The sequence below is a fragment of the Tenrec ecaudatus genome, chromosome 1 (assembly GCF_050624435.1).
Source record: "Tenrec ecaudatus isolate mTenEca1 chromosome 1, mTenEca1.hap1, whole genome shotgun sequence".
Taxonomy (NCBI): domain Eukaryota; kingdom Metazoa; phylum Chordata; class Mammalia; order Afrosoricida; family Tenrecidae; genus Tenrec; species Tenrec ecaudatus.
The window spans coordinates 246,374,698-246,398,045 of NC_134530.1; the positions used below are offsets into that span (position 1 = coordinate 246,374,698).

At 54.6% G+C, this 23,348-nt stretch overlaps 1 protein-coding gene across 1 annotated transcript in view; it reads left to right on the forward strand.

Moving 5' to 3' along the window:
• Nucleotides 1-2,067: 2,067 nt before the first annotated feature.
• The window catches only part of CAPN2 (calpain 2), a 68,171-nt gene continuing 46,890 nt past the window's right edge, over nt 2,068-23,348 (forward strand). The window contains exons 1-2 of the mRNA XM_075530627.1: nt 2,068-2,362; nt 7,196-7,265. Coding sequence (XP_075386742.1) covers nt 2,126-2,362; nt 7,196-7,265 — 307 coding nt within the window. The 5' untranslated portion in view covers nt 2,068-2,125. The remainder of the gene's footprint in view (nt 2,363-7,195; nt 7,266-23,348) is intronic.

Consider the following 23,348-nt stretch of genomic DNA (forward strand, 5'->3'; position numbering starts at 1 on the left):
TTACGACCTGTGTGGGAGGCTGCCCAAGGCCAAGGCGGAATTGAAAGCTGAAAGGACTCTCTCTCGGGCTGAAAACGAATGTCGAGTGTGGACTGATATCAGCAGCCAGCAAGCCCTCAGCCCAGGCCGTCTTTGCCACTGAGTGGGGCTCACAGGCTCCCCAGCTCCTGCTCCACCAGCGCCCTCCAGCAGCAGTCTCTCAATACCAAAGACATCTGAATCTGCACTGCACTTGTGAGGCCTGGAATCTGCATGTTTAACCAATGAGACTCTAATGACCAGCCACGCTGGGGAACTCCCTGACCAGACTGGCACTGCTTGGGGAGAAAAAGAAACAACCAGGAAAAAAAGGTTGCTTCCCGAGGATCCTAGATGCTTCACTGGTCAACCGGCCTTTCTTCTGAGGCACCTCTGGGTAGACGCGAACATCCGATCTTGTTTTTTCTTTTAAATCATTTTATTGGGGGCTCATACAACCCTTATCACAATCCATGCATCCATGCATCGTGTCAAGCACATTTGTACATTTGTTGCCCTCATCATTCTCAAAATATTTGCTTTCCACTTGAGCCCTTGGTGTCAGCTCAATTTTCTCCTCCCTCCCCTCCCCCTCCTTCCCTCCCCGCTGATAACTTGTAAATCATTATTTTTCCATGTCTTACACGGACCAATGTCTCCCCTCACCCACTTTCTGTTGTCCATCCCCCAGGGAGGAGGTTATATGTAGCTCATTGTAATCAGTTCCCCCTTTCCACCCACCCTCCCAGTATCACCACTCTCACCACTGGTCCTGACGGGATCATCTGTCCTGGATTCCCTGTGTTTCCAGTTCCTATCTGTACCAGTGTACATCCTCTGGTCTAGCTGGATTTGTAAGGGATCATAGTAGTGGGGGGGGGCATTTAAGAACTCGAGGAAAGTTGTACAACATCCAGTCTCACTGTGAGTAGTTGAGCACGTACACGCTTGTGCCACGTGCAGGGCATCTCACGCACAGTTGCACTCTCACCAACGGGACTGGTTTGTTGTTTTCTGTTTCGGTTTGGTTTGGTGTAGGTATCTTGAAATCTCTGTTCGGGCTGTATTGGCTGGGTGACATTAGGTAATACCATTTAACCTCCCACTCCTCACTTTTCTCATCTATAAAATGGGGCTCATAGGAGCAGATGAGATGACAGGTGTGTTAGAGCTCTTAGGACGGAATCTGGCACAAAGCAGGACTCAGGGTAGCGGTCTAGTCTTCTTGACTACACTTCCTGAGCTGCTAGAGCAGCGGTTCTCAGCCTGTGGGTCGAGACCCCTGGGGGAACGGGCGGTCAAACGACCCTTGCACAGAGGTCGCCGGATTCATAACAGTAGCAAAATTACAATGATGAAGTAGCAAGGAAAATAATGTTCTGGTTGGGGGGTCACCACGACACGAGAAACTGTATGAAAGGGTGGCGGCATTAAGAAGGTTGAGGACCACTGTGCTGGTGGTTCACCGAATGCTTTCCTGTTAGGTCCCACCCATACCAACCTCATGCACAGCAGAGGGTACCACGCGCCGTCCTGCACCGTCCTCACCACGTTCCTGTGCCTGCGTGCACTGCCGCAACACGGCGTCCATCCATCTCCGGGAGGGCTTCCTCTTTTTCACTACCCCCTCCTGGACCGAACGTGATGGATGTCCTCTCGGGGACGGCTCCCTCCTGACAGCATGGCCACAGTGCCATGCTGGACCACGTCTCGCCACCATGGCCTCTGGAGCACTCCGACCACACTCCTTCCAAGACAGATGGGGTTGTCCGCGGGTGGGTTCCACGCACCAGCCTCCCTCCGGGGCAGGGATGTTGGCAAGTTAGGTTTGAGCCCCCTCTTTTCCACCGCCGGCGTCTGCGCTACCCCGAGACGTCGGCAGGGGTCAGCACTGGCCCGGTGGCCCGCCGCCCGGCCGGCCGGCACTCAGCGCCTGGGGCCCGCAGCGTCCCGGGCCGCGCCGAGCAGGCCGGGAGCGCCAGGCCACACCCAGCGGGCGCCCGGCGCGGCCCGCTGCGTGAATCATCGCCGGCCGCCCGCCCGCCCGCCCGCCGCAGTGCACCCGGCGGCGCCGAGCAGCAGCAGCAGCAGCAGCAGCAGCAGCAGCATGGCTGGAGTGGCGGTCCGGCTGGCGCGGGATCGGGAGGCGGCCGAGGGGGTGGGCTCCCACGAGCGGGCCGTCAAGTACCTCAACCAGGACTACGAGGCGCTGCGGGACGAATGCCTGGAGGCCGGCACCCTGTTCCAGGACCCCTCCTTCCCTGCCATCCCTGCCGCGCTGGGCTTCAAGGAGCTGGGACCCTACTCCAGCAAAACCCGGGGCATCGAGTGGAAGCGGCCCACGGTAGGAGAGCAGCCGGGCCGGGTCGGGGTGCAGGCGGCGGCCGCGGCCTGGAGGAGACGCCCTCCCGCTGCCGCGCCCCGTTACTCGCAGCCCTGGGCGGGGAGGGGCCCAGTGGCCTGGGCAAGGGGTCCGCGGGCCTTATGCACTGTTGTCGGGGCCCCCACCCACCCCGTGCCCCAGCCACAATCCACTGGCCCGGTCACTACCCTCAACCTCCCCAAACAGGCTCGCTGCTTGCCAGAACAGCCTTTGGGCTGAACTAAAACTCCAAGACGAGGAAGGGGGGTGCACTTTTATTGGGCGGGGCTGAGGAATGGGGGGGGTTGAGTCTGGCGCGAGAGAAAAGCAGGGTTTGAGGCAGGACAAGTCGGTCTGCCCCGGGGCTCTGCCCACTCCAGCGAAGGGGAGAGGCCACGCAGAGCCTGGTTCGCGTGTGCTTGCAGTTATGAGAGCCGCTGCTTCTTGTCACAAATGGGAGCTCGCGATCCTTCCCACAATATGTACATTGATGATTCATAAGGGACATGCAAGCCGGGGCAGGGGGTGTGGGAGCATGGAGGGCTCCAGAAAAGGAGTGCGTTTGTCACCCCCAGGCCACTGCCTAGCACCCTTACCTGGGGGGCCTCTCAGTTCCCTTCACTGGCCCTGGGGGAGTTCGCAACAAGTTCTGCTTCCAAATCTTGTGGTCTGTTCTGTTTCCGCCTCCGCCCCTCTGGGACAGTCCTGAGCCCGAGGGAGGCTTCCTGACAAAGCCTTGTGAGCAGGGGCTCTCCTGCCCTGTCTCCACTCCCCTCCGCCTGCCAGGTCTGTACCACAGGCTGCTACAGTGGTTCTGGCCGCCCTGGGCCAGGCCCAGAGCACTTGGGTTCTCCTCCTTGCTCCCCTGTTGAGTGACTCTGGTGAGTCATTTAACCTCCCGGTGCCTCCAGTCCTTGGTCTGAAACAGGGAGTGGTGCCTAAATATTTCCTCTTCTCTCAAGCACTGGACCCAACCGTTGAAAAAGCTCCCTGCAGTTTCCTCAATGGGCCAAGCCCTTTAAGCCCCAGTTTCTCTCCCCTGCTGGGGGGTGGGCGGGGCGGTCCTCTTCCCTGGCCATCTGGAGTCAGCTTACCAGGGTCTCACTCTTTGGGACTTAGTAGTTAAACATCCCTTCTCCGAAAGAGGTCTTTCCTGACCAGCTGTAGCGGCCTTTCCCCACCTTGTTGTTTCTCTATTGTGGGACCCTGCTAGTTTGCTTCATAGCAAGTCCCCGAGTTGTAAGTCATACCTACAACTATATACATTTGTCTTCTTCCTACTAAACAGGTCTGTTGTAGATGAGATCACTGTGAGTCGGAATGGACCCAATAGCACCTCACAATAACACCTGAATAGCCATGTGTACATTTTCCACCAATCTATCCCTAGCACCTAGCACTTTTAGGGCCGCTCTGTTCTTACTGCCATGTAGTCAGTTCCGACTCAGAGACCCTGCAAGACAGGGTAGAACTGCCCCTAGGAGTTTCTGAGACTGCAATTCCTTACGGGAGTAGAAAGCCTGGTCTTTCCTCCAAGGAAGGGCTGATGTATTAAGATTGCTGAGCTTGCAGTCAGCACGGGGTCACCTACCATGCCATGTATTGTCCACTGTGGGCAACTGATGGGACAAGATCCTTGTCTGTGCCCATTCCAACAAAAAACGATCGTCTGGCAGAATGCAGAAATCATCAAACAGTATCAATTACATTGCACGCACGTGAAGTTTGCTGAAGACAATTCAAAACTGATTACGGCAGTGCATCCACAGAGAGCTTCTGGAAATTCAAGCTGCATTCAGAAAGGACATGAAACAAGGGATAGCATTACTGTTGCCAGATAGATCGTGGCAGAAAACAGAAAACACCAGAAAGACACTCTGGGGCAGGGGGTTCAGAGCACTGAGGAGGGGGTGGTGCGGGACTGGGAAGGGGACTCCACCAGCAAATGGCCCAGGCCCTGGTCAGGTAACTCCTGGTGCAAGGGCACAGGGAGGGGAAGGAGCTGGCTTGGTCCTCAGGTGGCACACCTGATCCTCCCAGCACTTCTAGGGCAGGACCAAGGGCTTGTTGTTGGTTGCTATCAAGTTTCCACCAACTCCTGGTGTTCCCAGGTGGAACCAGTTCTGGTATTTGTCACAGCCCTTGGGCTGCTCAAGTGAATTTTTGTGGCCACTGTGTATTACGAGTGCCTTCCAACTTGAGAGGGGCCCTGGTAGAAGAGTGGCTACAAGTTGGGCTGCTAACCCCAAGGTCAGCAGTTCAAAACCACCAGCCGTTCCTCGGATAATGTCAGGACTTTCTACTTCCATAAAGTGTTACCGTCTCAGAAACGCACAGGAAGAGTTCTACCCTGTCCTATAGGGTCGCTGTGAGTCGGCCTGGGACCAGTGGCAATGCGTTTGAGGTTTCTGAGCCCAACTTTGGGGGGCGGGGGTGTCATCTTCCAGCAGGATCTAAGGCAGTATTCTGTTGTGATCTGTAGGAGTTTCATGGAGCTAACTCAGAAGTAGATCTCTGGACCTTTCTACCTAGTCTGTCCTCGTCTGAGGGGACTGCTGGCATTTGTCCACGCTGGATGACCCTGCTGGCGTTTGAAATACCACTGGCAAAGTTTCCCGTGTCACAGCAGCTCAGAAGCCACCGTGGTAGGTCACACTGACAGGCAGGAGGCAGAGGAGCAAGGACAGGTATCCTTAGTCCTAATTTTCCTCCTGAGGGGACCAAGCCTCTGGGAGGTTAGTGGCTTGCTTCTATTGAGCTGCCTGAGCTCCACCTCAAACCTGCACTTCCAAGTTCAGTGAGAGCCTCATCAACTTCTTTTATAATGATAACAACTGACCAAGTGTTTACCAAGGCATGTTTACATAGTTTCCTGTTTTAACCCCACAACAGCCCCCACAAATGATAAGTACATTAGTCATCTTGATCCCGCAGTTTTCAGATGAAGAAACACAGCCTTAAAAAAGGTCTGTTAAGTAACTTGCCCAGGCGTAGAGAACCCCCGTACCAAGTGGTCGAGGCAAGAATTATCTGTGAAGCCCAAGCCCTCGGCCCATTCCCCCTGGTAGCCCCAGCCCACCCCAGAGAGCGATGCTGAGCTCTCTGCGAAGCCCTGCCTGCAGGCCACGCTGAACTTTGACTCCTCTGGGGAGGCTGCCAGGGCCAGGGGAGACTTTCCAAAACACCATGGAAAAATCCTTCTTGGTGAGCGCTCAGCACACTGAGCATTGTCCGTATGATTACAATAACGAGGCCCTTCTCTTCCAGCAGTCTGGTAAATGCTTGACTGGCAGGCCTTGCGCGACAGAGAAGCCTCCTCTTTGCCCATCATTCCCCGAGCCTGCTAACCTGAGCAGGGAGACAGGCAGTGTGGAGACAGTACAGCCTGGGTGCGAGGCCCTGCAGGTGCTTTCTGCAGGGCAACGCATGGCACACACTCTCCATTCTGCTGGCCACAGGGTCTTGCAGAGGTGCAAAGGGGCGGTGGCCCCATCTGCAGTGCTCAGAAGAGACACAAGATGTAAAAAATCAACACCTGCAAACCAAGCCCCATTTGTACTGGCTTCCTCTGTGGCTTTGGGGTGAACTGGAGAAGACCTGGGGACACACCCAGAAAGGGCTGCCTGTGGGGCCATGGCCCTGTGGTTCTCACAGGCTCGGAGACTTGTTGGGGGCTCAGTGAGAGGACGAGCAGGAGCGGAGAGCGTGTGTGCGTTTGTGCCAAGACCAGGGGCTCAGGGTTTGCCCACTCACACGCTGTGTCCCTGTGGATGCGTTGCCTTCCTCCACGAGCTCATGCCGCCCCCCTCTCCTGTGAAGGGGACATCATGCCCACCTGGTGTCTCTGGAGGCACCAAGCAACGGTGGGCCAGGCAGCAGGTACCCAGCACACAGGGGCGCCAAGTCCAGTCGTATGTTAGGGTCTGTGAGTGAAGTCAAGTGGCTAACCCTTCTACCCTAGAAGAGGCCTCCGGTTTGACTCCCGGCCTATGCATCTTATGCACAGCCACACATTTGCCAGTGAAGGCTCGATGCTGGACAGGTTTCCATGCAGCTTGGAGACAAGGAAGAAAGGTCTGGTGGTCTACTACTGAAAATATCAGCCAGTGGAAAGAAACCCTACAGATAGGATGGTCCAGCCAGCGAGTTATCATGGGGCAGCATTTTGCCCCACTGTCCATGGGGTCAGGAGCTGATTCCAGAGCAGCCAACAGAAGCACCCCTTGCCCCTCAACAACCCCGGGGCATCCCAAGACAATCTACAATTAAGGACTAAGCTGCAGGGTTACAACAACTCTAGAGGGCGGGACTGTAACGGGCTTCAGAAATGAGGTGGGAGTCGTCTTGGGATACGGTGAAACCTAGGATAGCCTTGATGATGCAGCAATTAAGCACTTGGCTGGTAACCACAAAGTCGATGGTTCAAACACATCAGCTGCTCCTCAGGAGATTAGATTACTGCTTTGGGACCTTAGAGGGCAGCTCTGCTCTGGCCTATAGGATGCCTGCGTCAGAATGGAGGGCCAAAGGCAAGGCAGGGGAGGGAGGAGGGAGACACGGGATGCTGACAAAACAGCTTATACCTGGGAGCAGAGGAGAGGTGGGGCAGCTCCATATGGTGGGCGGGGCTGGGGGTGGGGGGAGAGGTCAGGTCGCAGCCACCATGAGGAGAAAGCACAATGGGAGCATGGGTGTGGCCTGAGAACTGCCCTTTTAAAGGGAACTTGGGGAAGGGACACCAAGGACTTGCCCCAGCTGGGCCCTGGGAAACAGGCATTGGGTGGACTGACAGCATTTTGTGGGTCTCTTTCCCAGGAGATCAGCGCGGATCCCCAGTTCATTGTGGGCGGAGCCACACGCACAGACATCTGCCAAGGGGCCCTGGGTAAGTGATGGCACCATATACGAGCTGTGGGGCTTTGTCTCCATGGCGGTGGTGGCAGGAGTGGGAGGGGGGGTAGGGGCACAAGCCACTTTGAGAGTTGCATTTCCTGAAGCCCTCCGAGCCCCGTGGCCTGAGCAGCACCCACCCCATCCTCGGCTCGAGGCCTCCTCTGTCCCGAGGATGGCGCCCAGGGCCAGGAGCTCAGCAGCTAGGCAAACAGCTGAAGGGCTGGGTCCCCCGAAAGGCCTGGCAATGGACTTCTGAGCAGTCCACCACTGCAGTCCCCGTGGGGCTCTGGTCTCCTCTCCCCCACCTGGGTGCCATGTGTGGGAGTTGGCCCAACTGGTGACTGGCATGGCCCCTGCACTAGACTGACTGCTACGGTGACAAAGATGTGTCCACAGGGAGGAGCTGGGCGTTCCGGGCTACAGCCACCCTTGGTGTCCGTATCCACCCCCTGCCAGGCCAAGACCGGGTAGCCCGTGGAACAGAGTCTGGGCTGAGGGCCACTGGGGGTATGCGTGTTCTCTTGGCACGAAGCCATCGGGGCAGGGGAAGGTGACTCAGTATGAACAGGATGAAGGCAGGTGCTCAGGGCTGAGGGGGAAGCAGGGAAACCACCCCCCCACCCCCACCCGTGCCTGCCAGTCTGGTCGCCATGGCACCATAACAAGGGAAGCGGGTTATCTCTGCCTGGCCATTGGCGGCGTCGCATGCTTTTGCTTAAACCTGAAGCGCCCAAACCACGCACCCAGAACTGCTCTCTGGGGCTGCGCACCGGCTCGGCTCCTTTCTGGGTTGGTGCGTGTGCACAGCCTGAGCCCAGAGCCCCTCCGCCTGTGCTCCCAAAGAGCCCCCCAGGCAGGGAGGGTGTTGTGTGGCAATGCCATCATCCCTTCCTCCTTGTTATAAGTGATAATAAGTACAAGCCTGTCATTACTTGAGCAGATTTGTTTGCTCTGATGAACCAAAAGCCGGTTTCCTGCCCTGGGCTTCAACTGGCTCAGACAATCCAAAGAGGCAAAGTGGGTCCCCTAGCAGCGTGAGGCCTGCTCCCCTGGCCCACTCAGCAGCTAACAGTCCAGGTGCCAGATACTAAGCTGTGCTTGCAATGAACGAAGGTGCCGCCATCACGCCCTTTTCAGAGACGAGGACACAGGTCTTGGGCGTCCTCCCAGCAAATGCAGTCTGCCAGAGCCCAGGGCCTGTCTATTTCACCTGAGGTGGCCCTGCTGAACAGAGAGTCTCTAGGGGCCAGGACCACTTTGATGGTGCTTAACAATGAAGCCCTGGTGGCGCAGTGGTTATGTGTTGGGCTGCTAACCGTAGGTAAGTCGTTCGAACACACCGCCACTCCAGGGTAGACAGAAGAGGCTGTCTACTCCCATACAGAGTTAACAGTGTCAGCGTGCACTGGAGCCTTTCTACCCTGTCTTCCAGGGTCACCGTGGGGTGGAATGAAGTTTGTTTCTGTCTGGGGAAAGTCCTGGGAGGTCAGGGTGGCTGTGTGAATCTTGAGGCCAGGCATGGGAGGGGGAGGTCGTGAGCAATGCTTCTGAGGAAGAACGCGTTGGTGCTGGCAGGGTGGGGTGGGCATGCGCTGAGCACCGACCAGGCTGCTCTGAGATCAGACTCCTTGTGCATTCCTGAAGCTGGAGAGCATTCTTACCTTCCAGCTCACCTCCCACTCCTGCCTTCCTGCCTGCTCTCGCCCTCCTCGCCTCCTAAGTCAGGCGCACTGCCCATCCCGCAGTGAGGGGGCATGCAGGTGGACGGGGCTGGACGTCGATGGCTACCCCAGTCAACCCTGGGGGCTCTGACAACTACCATACCCGGACTAAACATTGACTTGGAAGTTTAACATCTTTTTAAAAAAATAAATTATTTTATTGGGGGGTACCTCTTGCAGCTCTTATAACAATCTGTAATCAATTATATCAAGCACCTTTGTGCATATGTTGCCATCATCATTTTAATTTTCAAGACATTTTCTTTCTGCTTGAGTGCCTGGTATCAGCTCCTCTTTTTTTCCTTGCTCCCCACCCTTCCATCCTTGATCAATTTTTTTCAAATTTTACACCATCTGCTGTCCCCCTTCACCAACATTTCTGTTGTTCATCCCCCTTGGGGGCGTTATTCATCGATCATTGCGATCAGTTCCCCCCTTGTCCCCCATTTCCTCAAACCTTCCCCCTACCCTCATGGTACTGCTACTATCGTTATTGCTCCTGAGCGATTTATCTGTCCTGGATTCCGTGTGTCGACAGCTCTTATCTGCACCAGTGTACATGCACCAACCTAGTGGATTTGTACGGTAGAATGAGGTCATAATAGTGAGGGTCGGGGGAGAAGAAGCATTAAAGAACTAGAGGAATGTTGTGGGTTTCGTTGGTGCTGTGTTCATCTCTTCCTTGAGACCGTTCTGTGGTGGGAATATCCAATTTTCTACAGATGGCTTTGGGTCTCCACTTCAGCCCCCCTCATTCACATCTGTATGATTGTTTTGTATCTTCTGATACCTGATCCTGTCGATACCTCATGATCACACAGGCTGGTGTGCTTCTTCCCTGTGGGCTTTGTTGCTTCCCTGCTAGATGGTCGCTTGTTTAACTTCAAGCTTTTAAGACCTCAGATGCTAGAGATCTTTAATAGCCTAACACCCTAAGCTTCCTTCACCATATTTGCATTTGCACCCATTTTGTCTCCAGCGATCGTATCAGGAAGGTGAGCATCACAGAATGCCAGGTTATTAGAACAAATTGTCCTTGCACTGATTGAGCACTTGAATAGAGGCCAATATCCGTCTGCTACCTTAATACTTAACATGTAAATATATGTACATAGATCTATATCCTTCTCATATATTAATATATTTACATATATACATACCTATATTTATTCCTCTATAAATGTCTTTGGCCCACTAGTTCTTTCCTCTATTTCCTTTTACTTTCCTCCAGCCCCACATTTACTATCTTAAGAGCCTGATTCCAGGTAACAAACACCTGATGGAAGTCCTGTTTAAATACCAGCATCACATCTGGGGAGGAGTCAGGCAGAGCTTCCATTCCTGAGGGAATATCCCCTCCGTAGATACCCCACCACCACCACCACCACCACCACCACCACCACCACCACCACCACCCTGCCCCAGTGCACCAGATCAAGTGGAAACAAGGTTACAGTGGAGCCTTTTCAAGTTTTCTCTACAACTCGTGTCTTATTCCTAAGGCGGTGGTTGCTTAGTCACACCTATCAGCCCTCTTGTTCTCTTGGCTTTTTCTTTTGGGGGAGTTGCTAGGCTGAGCCAGACTAGGAAGAAAGGCCCAAGGGCCTCCTTTCCATCCGCTGATGAGAAGTTCATGAAACACACCCCAATACTGTTAAAGCTCTGGGCTTGCTGTCGGGAGAGCTTGGTCCTGGGGGAGAACGTCATGCTTGGTGACATTGAGGCCAGAGAGGCGAGGACACCCTCCGTGAGATGGGCAAGCCCGCCAACCACAGGGATGGACTTAGACCTGCCAGCTACTGAGAGAATGGCACAGGACCCAGCAGCTGTGTGGGGAAAGAAGACCGCCGGGCATTGGAGTCCCCTGGACGGCAGCTGTCTCTCTCTCACTATGCAGATGAGCAAGCTCGAGGCACAGAGAGGGGAGGTCACGTGCAAGGCCACACCGCTAAGCAGGGCAGAGGAGTGGAAACCCTGGTCTGATGCGATATTCTCCACTGGTTTCCCCTCTGATCGACCCAGAGTCAGAGCTGAGGCACTTGGAGGTGAAAAATCTCAGAGCAAAACTCATCCGTCAGGCTTCCCTGGCTTCCGCCTGCATCTCCCTTGGTGTGCCCGCTGACCCTGGACCACGTGTCCTTGGACCTGTAGTGTTGCTGGTACTCTACTGGCCTCCACTGTGCTGCCTGGCTTAATCCCCAGGCTCCCACCCTCTCTCCCAGGAGCTTCAGTACGGTCATCCGAGCCCCAGGCCTGAGGAACAGCTCCGACCCTGAGCCGTCGACAGTGCCCGGTGTCGCTGTGCTAGGGATGGGCACAACCCAGACAACTCTGCCCGTCTGGAGTGGAGGCTGGAGACCAGACTGAGCCTCTCTGGGCCAGCCCTGCATGGGGCCTGCAGCTCAAACTGGCTCTGTAATTGCTAGAAGCAACGTATTCTTACAGGGGATTGCCACTGGGAGTGACCCTGTGCGGCCCAGCATAGTCCTTCTGCCTCCTCTGACCACTGGGGATGTTCACTGGGTTGTTGAGATTTCTTCACCAGCCCCCACAGCCCCTCACAGCACCTGAAGGGCGCAGGTCAGGCCCCTCCTTTCTTGCTCACAGCAGCAGTGTTCCAGACAGACTGCCCACACTGTCTAAACTGTTGAAACCACGCGCTCCATTTCATGGCAACCCAGTAATGTTCTCTGGGTCACCGGCCTCCACCCCCACGTCCGGGGCCCCAGAACACCCCCTGGAGGTGCTGGGCCGCAGGGCGCCCCTCCCATGGTGCAGCTGGGCAAGGGAGAGAGGGGAAGAAGGCAGATCCATGGGAAAAGCTCCGAGAGCTTCCAGCCCCTGCGCCCTCCACCGTTCACCAGCCTGTGTGACTTTGGGCTAATGACCCAACCTCTCTGGGCCTCAGTTTCCTCTTCTGTAAAATGGGAATGTTGACAAGACACCCTTCTCGTGGCAGTGGGAAAATTGGCATTCACCAAGGCAGACACACGTGGTAGACTCCCCAGCCCTGAGCTGATTCGAAACCCGGATGATGGAAGACTGTGAAAGGATGGTGGAGGAGAGGGAGGAGAACAAATGGGAAGTGAAGGGAAAGGAAGGAACGCTGGGTTAGAAGTCACATCTTTGCCCCCCCCCCAAAAAAAACCCCATAATGGAAGGGTGCGAGGGGCTGGAAGGGCAAACTCGGGGACTCTGGTTAACGCGAAGGCTGCCACCTGGGAGACCGCCAGCCTCCAGAACGTAGCTGCGCACGCTTCGTCTTGTAAGCCAGGTGCCCATTTGCCTGTCAGTCCTGTCATTTGTAGAACCGTTCAGAGTGACAGGAGAATGGAGGCCCAGCGAGCTCCCCACACCTCATCCCCAGTCTCCTCCACACTGACACTTCACCTCGACATGCTCATATGTCATCACTAGTGAACCGGTAAGGACGCTTGGCTATTGTTAACCAAACCAACCCAGCCTACTCCCTCGCATGTGATTCCGGCGCAGAGTGATCAGTGTGATTACAGAGGACTGGCCCACAGGGCGGTGACCTTTGTAGAAGCAGACCACCAGGCCTTTCTTCCATGGTGCTGCTGGGTCGGTCCCCATCACCCACCTCTAGGTTAGTAGTTGGATGCAAGCCACTGATGCCACCTAGGACCCCACCTTCCACTTAGTCATAGTCACATATCCTAGGCATCCCGGGGCTATGGCAGTGTCTCAGACTGGGTTCCGTGTGGGGCATTGTCAGCAGTTCCAATCCTCCAGCCTCTCCAAGGGAGAAAGGTGAGGCTTGCTATTCCTACAAAAGAGTCACAGTCTCAAACTCACAGGGGCAGTTCTGCCCTGTCCCACGAGTCAGACTTGGCTCTATGGCAGTGAGTTTGGTTGGTGTGGTGAAGGTTTGGAGGAGTACTGGTCAGGTATGTCGCAGGAGTCCCTTTTGTTACAATTTGCAGTACCTTTGGAAAAACATTAATGCAAAGATGAGGGGAGGGGGGAGAACAACTAAAAGATATGGGTGTCAGCTGGTTTGGTGCAGAGAGGAAATCCATCTTTCCCTGCAGCCTTGCCACCCCCGCTGGGGCCCTGCCAGCCTGCTGGGCAGGTGGAAGGTGTATCTGACTCATGGCTTCCTCTCTGCCCTTGTCTAGTGACATAAAGGGCCTTTCACAGCCTGCTCCCCGTTGGCTGCTGCCCCTGCTCCCAGCTCCCCTCCCTGCTGTGTCAGAGACAGTTTAATAAATAGGGCAGAGGGACTCAGGCCCCAGCCTGCCCCGGGGTTCCTGCCTCCTCAGATGTCCAAGGCACCATCCTCTCCCTGGTGGACATCCCTGCCCCCAAGAGGCGGGCGGTGAGGACCCTCACCCTCCCTGCCCTCTCCTCTGGAGCCGGAGCCGCCCAGGAAGCCTTTCCACTAGCTTCCCGCTCTACACGCCAGGATGCTAAGGTTTCTTCCTTTCCTGGCAGCCCCTGACTTGTACACACTCAGCTCGAGCCCCTAGAGCCGGCTTAGTATCGCTCACCCACCAGGGCTGTTCGCAGCGACATGGGTTCAAGGGCCCCAGGGTGCGTGGCCAAGCCCATGCTGAGGGCGGGCAGCCTCTCCTCGGCTGCTCTGACCTGCAGGTGCACAAGCAGGACGACTGCAGAGCAGAACGGTGCGTAGAGCTTTGGGGAAAGGACAGAAATGTCCTCTATGTGCCCCTTCCAGCAAAGTAGCTACTGGCCAAGTGGGGCTGTGGGGCCCTGGGTGTGGGATTCAGACAACTGAGTATCTGAATGTTTCGTTTTAAAGACCCCCACGTGGCTCATGGCGAGACATCGACTGAGCCCTGGGGTCCAGTGCCCCGTCCTGTACCCTGCACAGGGCAAGACGGCGTTCACGGGCCGAGTGTCTGGGCTAAGGGTGATGGCACAGGCGTCGGGTGGTCACTCGCTCAGCTCTCGGCTCTGCCACCTACTTACTTCACTAGCTCTGTCACCGGGGAAATCGATACCCTCCTCGAGCCTGGGCGGCCTCACCCCGAACACATAGTGGTAGCACCTCCCTCCGAGGCTTGGGAGGGTGGACACTTTTATCAGGATATTTTCTTGTGTTTGTAGTGAAAGTTTACGCAGCACTCAACCATGTCTGTGCACAGTATTCAACAGTTGTACGTATGGTTACATTGTTCACGGCGGATCACCCCTCTCATTGCCATTCTGTGGTTTCCTGGCCGGCTTTCCCTTACCCTCTCCTCCTGCCTCTTGGGTCAGTGCCCTCTGTTGAGTCTGATCTGGATGATTTTGTTTTTTAGGGCGCACCCTAGTTATTTTATAAAGTAACCTGTTATTTGGCTGGAAGATGACCTCTAGGAATGACATCAGCTCCAAATTTAAAAGACCATCTCAAAGCAGTGTTCGCAGGCACTCTTCTGGCTTCTCAAGGTCCACTCTGTCTGGGCTCGTTTAAGAAACTGAGGTGTGCTCTACATTTTTTCCGCCATTGTTTCCCTTGTCACTCCAGCCGGTCTGGAAGCCGGGTCCCATCTAGTTTTTCTGCTGCAGGACCGAGGTGGTTCTTGTGGATTACAATTCTATCGAGGAGTTTCTGCTCTGACTCTTTGGGATCCTTCTCATTGGCTGCAGATGAGCAGCTGTCCCGGTGATGGCCGCCCACGAGCTTTAAGGTTCAGCTGCTTCTGTAACTAGAATATGGAGCACAGAGTTCATGAACTGTTACTGACAGACCCACACAACTGATCCCAAGCCTTCAAACCCAGTCAGCCACTCCCATGAGATGTTTGGTTGTGTCTGGGTGCCCCTATGTAATATATGTGTGTGTATGTATATATATATATATACATATGTGCAGTGCACATACACAAATATATATGTAAAAGAAACTGCCATCAAGTTGAGGCTGACTCCTACCAACTCTATAAGACAGGGGGGAACTGCCCCCGTGAGTTTCCGAGACTGTAACTCCTTATGGGAGTAGAAAACCCATCTTTCTCCCAAGGAGCAGTTGGTGGTTTCGAACTGCTGACCTGGTAGATGGCAGCCCAACATGTAACCACTATGCCACCAGGGCTCCAATATGTATATGCATATGCCTAAAGATGCACTTATACATGCACGCAAATATATCCACACATAAGTAAAAAGATCAATCAACCCACTGCCATGAAGTCAATTCCAACTCATAGTGACCCTATATAGGGCTTCCGAGGCTGTAAATCTTTACAGGAGTAGACGGCTTAATCCTCCTCCCAAAGAGCTAGCAGGTTTAAACCACAGCCTTGTGCATAGCAGTCCAACACTGCTGGACAACACTGCCAGGGCACGCAGAAATAGATATATAGGTATATCAATATATATACACATGGGAGAGCGATACACACACCTTCCTGTACATATATGCGCATGCATATCCACCACGTAGCCATGCCCATATGTTTGGTTGATATTACTGTTGAAAAGTTGTGTCTATTTTTTAGCATTTACAAACCCAAGGCCTTCGTTCTGCAGGCTTCTTGTTGTCGTCATTTACCCTGGCCAGTTGTGCATCCTCTGCCCACACTCCCTGTGACCTTCCCCATCACCACCGGCAACACGCGGCACGGTCTCAAGGGGGTCCCCTCCCTCTGGTAGCCACCAGGGGATGTTGGTGTGTTTCTGTTATGTGGACATATGCTTGTCTTCTTCTTACAGCGCAGCCCCATGACATGTGTCCTTTGGTGACTGCTTTATTTCACTCAGCAGCAGGTCTTCCACATTCACCCAGGTTATGATAGATCTTGGGAGCTCAGCCCCTATGCCTTATTGCTGCACCGTAGTGTGTGTGTGTGTGTGTGTGTGTGTGTGTGTGTGTGTGTGTGTGTGTGTGGTTTGGTTTACCCATGCATCTGTTGATGGGCACTGAGAGGTTTAATTCTCTTTGTCTGCCACAGCGGATAGCTCTGCAGTGCACAATAAAGATTTAAGAAATGCTTATTGCAAGTCATCGCTGGGGAGCATATGCCTGGGTAGGAGAAGTGTGAAGTGAGATCGCAATATATATATTTAATTGCCCCTTTGGCAATTAAACCCTTTTGTACTCTAACCCATACTCCAGGATGATGCAAAGATATCTGCTTTTACAGCCCCCTGGGTCACGCCAGTGTTCCCCAGGAGCAGTATCACCCACTTTGCAAAGCACAGTGCTATAGGTTTTCCAAGACTGTAACTCTTCCGAGGAGCACCGAGCTTCATCTTTCGCCCGTGGTGGGTTCGGCCGTGTGGTTTACAGCCCAACGCCTAACCCACAGTGCCACCAGAGCTCCTTGGAGTTAGGATCCGAGAGGGAAACTCTTCAACGTCATGCCTGTGTATGTGTGTGTGCGCGCGCGTGTGTGTGTGTGTGTGTGTGTGCGTGTTCCAGTCATAGTGGGACTTTTTCCCCTGTGGCTCAACACTATAAATGCCTTCATGACTCAGAGAGAATAGATACGCCCTCCCCTTCCTCCAGGAAGTGACAGCAGGGATTCCTGAAGAGCCAGAAAAGGGACCCCACTGAGCTTCCTCTCCTGCCAGCCAGGACCATAGCGGAGAAGGCTGGGTGGGGCTGTGCTGAGTGAAGCTGCCCCAGCTGAAAGCCTAGGAGAGGGCAGCAAGGGGTGGGGCCGGGGGCTTGGGTGCTGATGCTTGAGCACAGGTCTCACGTCTGCTCTACCCACGGAGGGGAGGCACTGAGGGGTTGGTGAGGACTGAGGGGTGAGTAACCCTGGTGTGGACTCAGCCCTGGCCTCCTGGCAACCGAATGTACAGCCCCTCCCCCCATGGCCATCCATGGGGCTTTCGTGAGCTGGTTTGCAGCAGATTGCCAGGCCTTTCTACCTGCTCCACGTGAATGTGGACACTCCGCCGAAACCCATTGGGCATGCTGGCTGCACAGCAGCCTCCACGGACAGACGGGTCAGTGGCTGCCCGTGAGGGGCACCGATGGGGCCTCCACCCCGGATCCGACCGCCATGGAAGCAGCACCCTCACTGGCTGCTCCTGTGAAAATGAGAAGTGATTGTGCACATGTGGGGAATTCCAGCTTCGGGGTGTCCTCCTCTGGGCTACTGCCAGGCTTGAAATGAGTAGCATGTGTGACTCACAGGCCTGGCTCATCTGGTGGCAGGGTGTGCACTTCCTGTAGCGAGCCCGCTTGCTTTCTGCCCAGCCTCAGAAGGGGTGCCCCCAGGTGGTTTCTTCAGGGGCTCCTCTCCCTCCCTTCCCCCTGCAAAGAGGCGTCAGATCCGTCACGGGCTGGGCTGCTGAGAGATCAGACATTCACCGTGGTGCAGCCAGTCAGCGCGAGTTTGCAGGCTGCTAGAGGCTGTTAAAACGCCCACTCTCAAGAAGCAGCCTTCATTGTGGTCCAGTTATCTGGCCGGCATGATGAGAGAGGGCAGAGGGCCTCACCCTCAGTGCCAGTGGCGTGCTGGGGCAGAGAGTTCTCTGTTGTAGGGACTGTCCTGTGCATTGGAAGGGGGAGCAGCATCCTTGGTCTCTCCCCATCAGCTAGCACTCACCTCCCCCCCCTCCAATTGTGGAGCACATCCTGGCCCACCAAGCCTTGAGGACAATATCCCTGCTCAGAGCAACCAAAGCACAGAGAGAACCATAGGGCTGGCCCCACTATGAGACACGACGATCCTCACTGCCCCATAGCCCTACAGAGGACAACACTGGAGACACAGTGCGGGAATTTCACCCGATGTGACCCCCCCCCCCCACCCACACACACACACACACACACACACGGAGGTCAAACACTAGGAGCATGTAACAGCACAAACAGCAAGGGGCAGAGCAGGAAGTCCCCAGGGTACACCAAAATTAGACCTTGGGGCTAGGGCGTGGCACCCCATCAGACTGGACTGGAAAACACTCCTAAAGGTCAACAAACAGACCTGGAACTATTTACAGGCTTTTCTTTCTTTCTTTTTTGGTCATTGGTTTTGTTGTTGTTTTGTTTGCTTTGTTTTGCTCTGTCTTGTTTTTTGTGCATATTATTATCTCTGCAAGTCTATCTAGATAAGATAAGTTGGATAAACAATCTGGATGAAGGGGACCAACAGTTGGGGGAGGGGGACTTAGGAGAGGGGAAGGAGGAGGAAAGGAAGTGGTATTAACAAACCCAAGGACAGAGGAACAGCAAGTGATCCAAAATCGGTGACAAGGAGTGTGTAGGAGGCCTGGTAGGACTTGATCAAGGGCAATGTAACCGAGAGAAATTACTGAAACCCAAATGAAGGCTGAACATGATAGTGGGACAGGAGGAAAGTAAAAGGAAATAGAGGAAATAACTAGGAGGCAAAGAACATTTATAGAAGTCTAAATAAAGGCATGTACATATGTAAATATATTCATATGAGGATGGGGAAATAGCTCTATGTGCATTTATTTATAGGTTTAGTATTAAGGTAACAGATGGGCATTGGGCCTCCACTCAAGTACTCCCTCAATGCAAGAACACTTTGTTCTATTAGACTGGCATTCCAAGATGCTCACCTTGCTGACACGATTGCTGAAGACAAATGTGTGCATAAGCAAAGCTGATGGTGCCCAGCTATCAAAAGAGATAGTGTCTGGGGTCTTAAAAGCTTGAAGATAAACAAGCAGCCATCTAGCTCAGAAGCAACAAAGCCCACATGGAAGAAGCATACCAGCCTGTGCAATCATGAGGTGTCAAAGGAATGAGGTATCAGGCATCAATGAACAAAAAAATCGTATCATTGTGAATGAGGGGGCGTGCAGAGTGGGGACCCAAAGCCCATCTATAGGCAAGTGGACACCCCCTTACAGAAGGGTTGTGGGGGAGGAGATGAGCCAGTCAGGGTGCAGTGTAGCAAGGATGAAACATATAACTTTCCTCTAGTTCTTTAATGCTTCCTTCCCCCCACTACCATGATTCTACCTTACAAATCCGGCTAAACCAGATAGGAACTGGAAACACAGGGAATCCAGGACAGATGAACCCCTCAGGACCAGTGGTTAGAGTGGCAATACTGGGAGGGTGGAGGAAAGGTCGGGTAGAAAGGGGGAACCAATTACAAGGATCTATATATAACCCCCCAACAGAAAAGTGGGTGAAGGGATAGTGTAAGGTAAGACATGACAAAATAATAATAATTTATAAATTATCAAGAATTCATGAAGTAGGGGAGGCAGGGAAGGAGGGGGAAAATGAGGAGCTGATACCAAGGGCTCAAGTAGAAAGAAAATGTTTTGAGAATGATGAGGGCAACAAATGTACAAATGTGCTTGACACGATGTATGTATGTATGGATTGTGATAAGAGTTGTATGAGCCCCCAATTAAATGATTAAAAAAAGAAAGAAAAACTGTGTCCCAAACCAAAACAAATCAATAAGACAAAAGCAAACTCACCACTGTCAAGTCGAGTCGATGCCAAATCACAGCGACCGACCCATTAGGACCTAGTGGAGCTGCTGCCCCTGTTAGTCTCTTGGTTGGAAATCTCAGGAGAGAAGGAAGGCTGACTTTCTCCCATGCATGGCCAAATATCCCCTTGCTGATGTCAGTTGCCACTGTGCCAACTCCAGCTCCTGGCAGCGACCCCCATCGTAGCAGAGGGGAGCATTGCCCAGCCTACGCCATGGTCACAGCCACCCAGGTCCTCCAGTCCACGGTCGCAGCCCCTGTGTGTTTAGTCCCCTCCGGCCTGGGGTAGGGGGTAGGGGGGGCTCATCTGTCAGGTAACAGGGTTGCATGGGCTACTTTTCGGAAGTAGATCCCCAGGCCTTTCTTCCCAGTCTCTTACTGCAGAAGCTGCCCTGGACCCTGCCCACAGTAGGTACCTCTGGAGGTATCAGAAGCACAGGCAGCATAGCTTCCGGGATCACAGGCCACCACAGCACGACACACTGGCAGGCGGGTGGTGGGAAGGGCCCCAGATGAGAACCTCTGACCTGGAGCGGAATTCGGCAGAGTGGTGTGGAAACAGGAAGAACCGCTGGGGTGGGCTGGGAGCATTGGACAGCTAGAATTCCCATATTGGGAGGGGAGCCTGGTGTGGGGGGAGAGGCCAAGGAGTAGATGGGGCTCTTGGAATAAGCTGGGGTCGCTGTGGTGGTGGTGGTGGTCGAGTGATGGGTGAAAAAGCTCGCACACTCACTGTGCAGTGTGCTCTCGCCTCAGCCTCACCAGTTTCCAGTAAACGCCATGGGAGAGCAGCGCACGCACAGACTGAGCAGGCAGGTTGGACCAGCGTGGCGGGGTGTCTGATGATGTGGGGGTTGGGGCTCCCCTCTCTGGAGGCAGGCAAAGGAGATCTGGCCAGCCTCCCTGCTGGCCAAGCCGGCTTCCTGCTGGCTGCCTCGAGATGCCTTCCCACTGCTCTCAGCAGGAGGGCTGAGTCACCACAGGCCCAGGGCACCCCCAGGACCCAGACAGACTGGGGACCTGGGCCATCTTGGCGCAGGGAGCTGACGCTGGCCTCTCTTCTGCGAGGGTTGCCACTAGCAGGTGCATCTGAGGTCCTTGCTGTGAAGCTTCACGCTCCATACCCGGGTTTCTGGAAGGCTCCCTGCTACTGCTATATCTGCATCTGGTAACAGAAACCCGTTGCCACCGACTCTGGCTCCTGGCGACCCCTTGTGTGTCACAGGAGAACTGCGTGCCACAGGGTTTTCGGTGGCCAGTTTTTCCAAAGTCAATCACCTGGCCTTTCTCCTGGGGCACTCAAGTCTCTGATCTTTGGGTGAGCAGACCCGCTAACCCAGGAGCTCCAGTGAGTAACAAACCACCCCTAATTCAGTGACCCCAAACAACCATCGTTTCCCCACCCCCTGTTGCTAGGGTGACTGGATCCAGCAGAGTGACCCTTTCTCAGGGTGCCACACAGTTGCAGTTAGACCAGGCCTTAGGTTGGCATTGTCTGAGGTGCTCTCACCCACAGGCCAGGAAGACTCAACAGCGCCGGGCTGGGTCATCTCAGCTGCAGGCACCTCCGTGTCCCTGAAGGGTGTCTGCCATGGAGGCTTGCAGGTGGCCGGACTTGGCACATGGTCTGCTGTGCCTGGGGAGAGCCTGAGAAGCTGCGTCCCTCTGGTGGGCTGGCACTGGGGCCTCCTAGCACTGCTTCTGCCTTGTCCTGTTCATTGAGACAGGCCTGCCGGGAGGAGGTCTAGAGGCCACGTCCTGGTGGGGATGGCAAGGCTCTGGAAGCAGATGTGAAACCAGAATTGTGGCTACTTTGGAAGGTGCCGCGGTTCTTCCCCTTCTGGTAACAGCCTTCCGTGTCATTTGCCAATGTGTTAGCCTTCCTTGTCATTTGCCTAGAGAAACAAATTCATTGATACTTATATATGTGTAAGAGAGACCTTTCTATCAAGAAGTAATTATGCAACAATAAAACATCCCAGTCCAGATTATGTCCATAAGTTCTATATTAGCCCATAAATCCGATATTAGCCCATGAATTCCTCTTCAGCCTCAACGCAGCGCGTGCAATGATGCCGAATTCAGGAGGAACATAGGCCTGTGGGTGGAAAGTCCTGTGGATCCAGTGGCCGTGGAAGCATCTCCAGAGCTCTGGCTGCCATCAGTGTGGCTCCATGTGGTTTTGTCAACAGGAAGTTGAAACAGAGAGGGTGTGTCCCGCCTCCAAGGAGGAAGAGAAGAAGTCCCAGAATCCTCGTGAGAAGGTCACACCCACAAGTAGGGATCACCAGGCTGTGACTTGATTAACAGCCTAGACTCCACCCCTTCATTCTTTTATCAAGTTGACATGAAATTGTGTCATTAACACAGTCAACTTGAGGCCCATGGCTGCTTGGACACAGAGCAGTAGGGACCAGCTCGCTGATCCTAATGGCTTCGGAATGGCATTCACCCGGCAAGTGGTGTTGCCAAAGCCTGAGCAGCCAGACAGCCCCGGGCTCACAGGCCAGCGCCTGGTGCCTCTGCTTCCATTGGGCTGGCTTTACTGCGCGCCTGTTATAAGAACAGTGCACGGGGACTTTAGGCAAAACAAAACAAAACCCCCATCCTTTCTCAACACCAGACACTTGCTCCTGCCTCCTCTCCTCACATGCAACCAGTCCTTGCTGGTCTCTGCCCTGGTCGTTCCCCAAGCCCCCCTCTCCCCTGCACCCACCCCTACTTCCTGCTGCACCAGGGCCTCTGTCTCCCCGGATTCCTGCTCTGAGGGTCTAAGCTCTTGGCGGTGAAGCCAGTTCAGACTCATATAGCGACCCCGTGGAGCAGAGCAGACCCGTCCCATCAGGTTTCCGAAGCTAGAACATTTCCAGAAGCCGCCTGCCTCAACTTTCTCCCTCGGAGCAGTTGCTGCGTTTCAGTGACCCATCGAATGCTTTAACTACTGTGCTACCAAGGCTTCTCTGGGTGTCTCTCGTCGATCCAGTTGGACATGACTTCCAGAAGCCCAGCTCTGGGAGAGCTAATGGTCCCACACTGGATCAAGTAGCAGCGGTGGTCGTGGTCAGGCAGGGGGTCCTCTGGGATGCGGTGTCAGAGCAGGAAGGAGAACAGCACAGGGGTCCAGAGGGGCTTCGGACGACTGGGCCTGAGTGTGGAGGGGAGCATCTCAGAAAGGGGGGCAGAGGGAGAGTGGTGCGTTCTAGAACATACAGGTGTCCAGCGCTGCCTGCACAGGAGGAGGAGTAGAAACGTGGGGGCAAGCTCGCCCAGGGTCCTTTGCTCAGATTCTTAGCCTCAGATACAAGTCTGGGCTGCTCCCTCCTGCCTCGCCCTCTCCATCACCCAGGGTCCCACACACCACTATGCCCTGGACTTGCCTCCCACACACATGCCTTTTGGGTCTCTGCACTTGGCCTTCCTTGTCCCTGACAGTGCCCCAGTCTACCTCCAGTTGGGTCTCTCAGCCGCAGCTGCTGGCCCCAGCTCCAAACCCCGCTTCTGCCGACCCCGACTCCTCCTCCAGCCCCTGTCCACCTGTTCAAGCTGGCACCCCCGTCCCTGGTGAGGGTCTGTCTGAGAGCAGAGCCCCTCCTTTCCAGCTTATTGCTGGAGGCCCGACTGACGACCCGGGGAGAGACACAAGCAGTGGAGTGGACGCAGATGCAGGGGCCCTGAGGGTCGCATGGGTGACCCCGGTGAGATGGGCCACAGGAAAGTAGACGTCACCAAGTGCACGGGAAGGGGCTGGGGCTGTGCACCTTCTCCAAAAGGAAGGTCTTCCTCTACCTCGTGTGTGTGTGTGTGTGTGTGTGTGTGTGTGTGTGTGTGTAATTTCACATGTGCCCCTGTACAGGGCACTGAGCTAAGTGGCCCTGAGAGACACTTCCCTGACCCCATGGAAGGCCATGCTGCAGGGACTGTCTGAGGCAGGCAGTGGCCACACTAGCGTG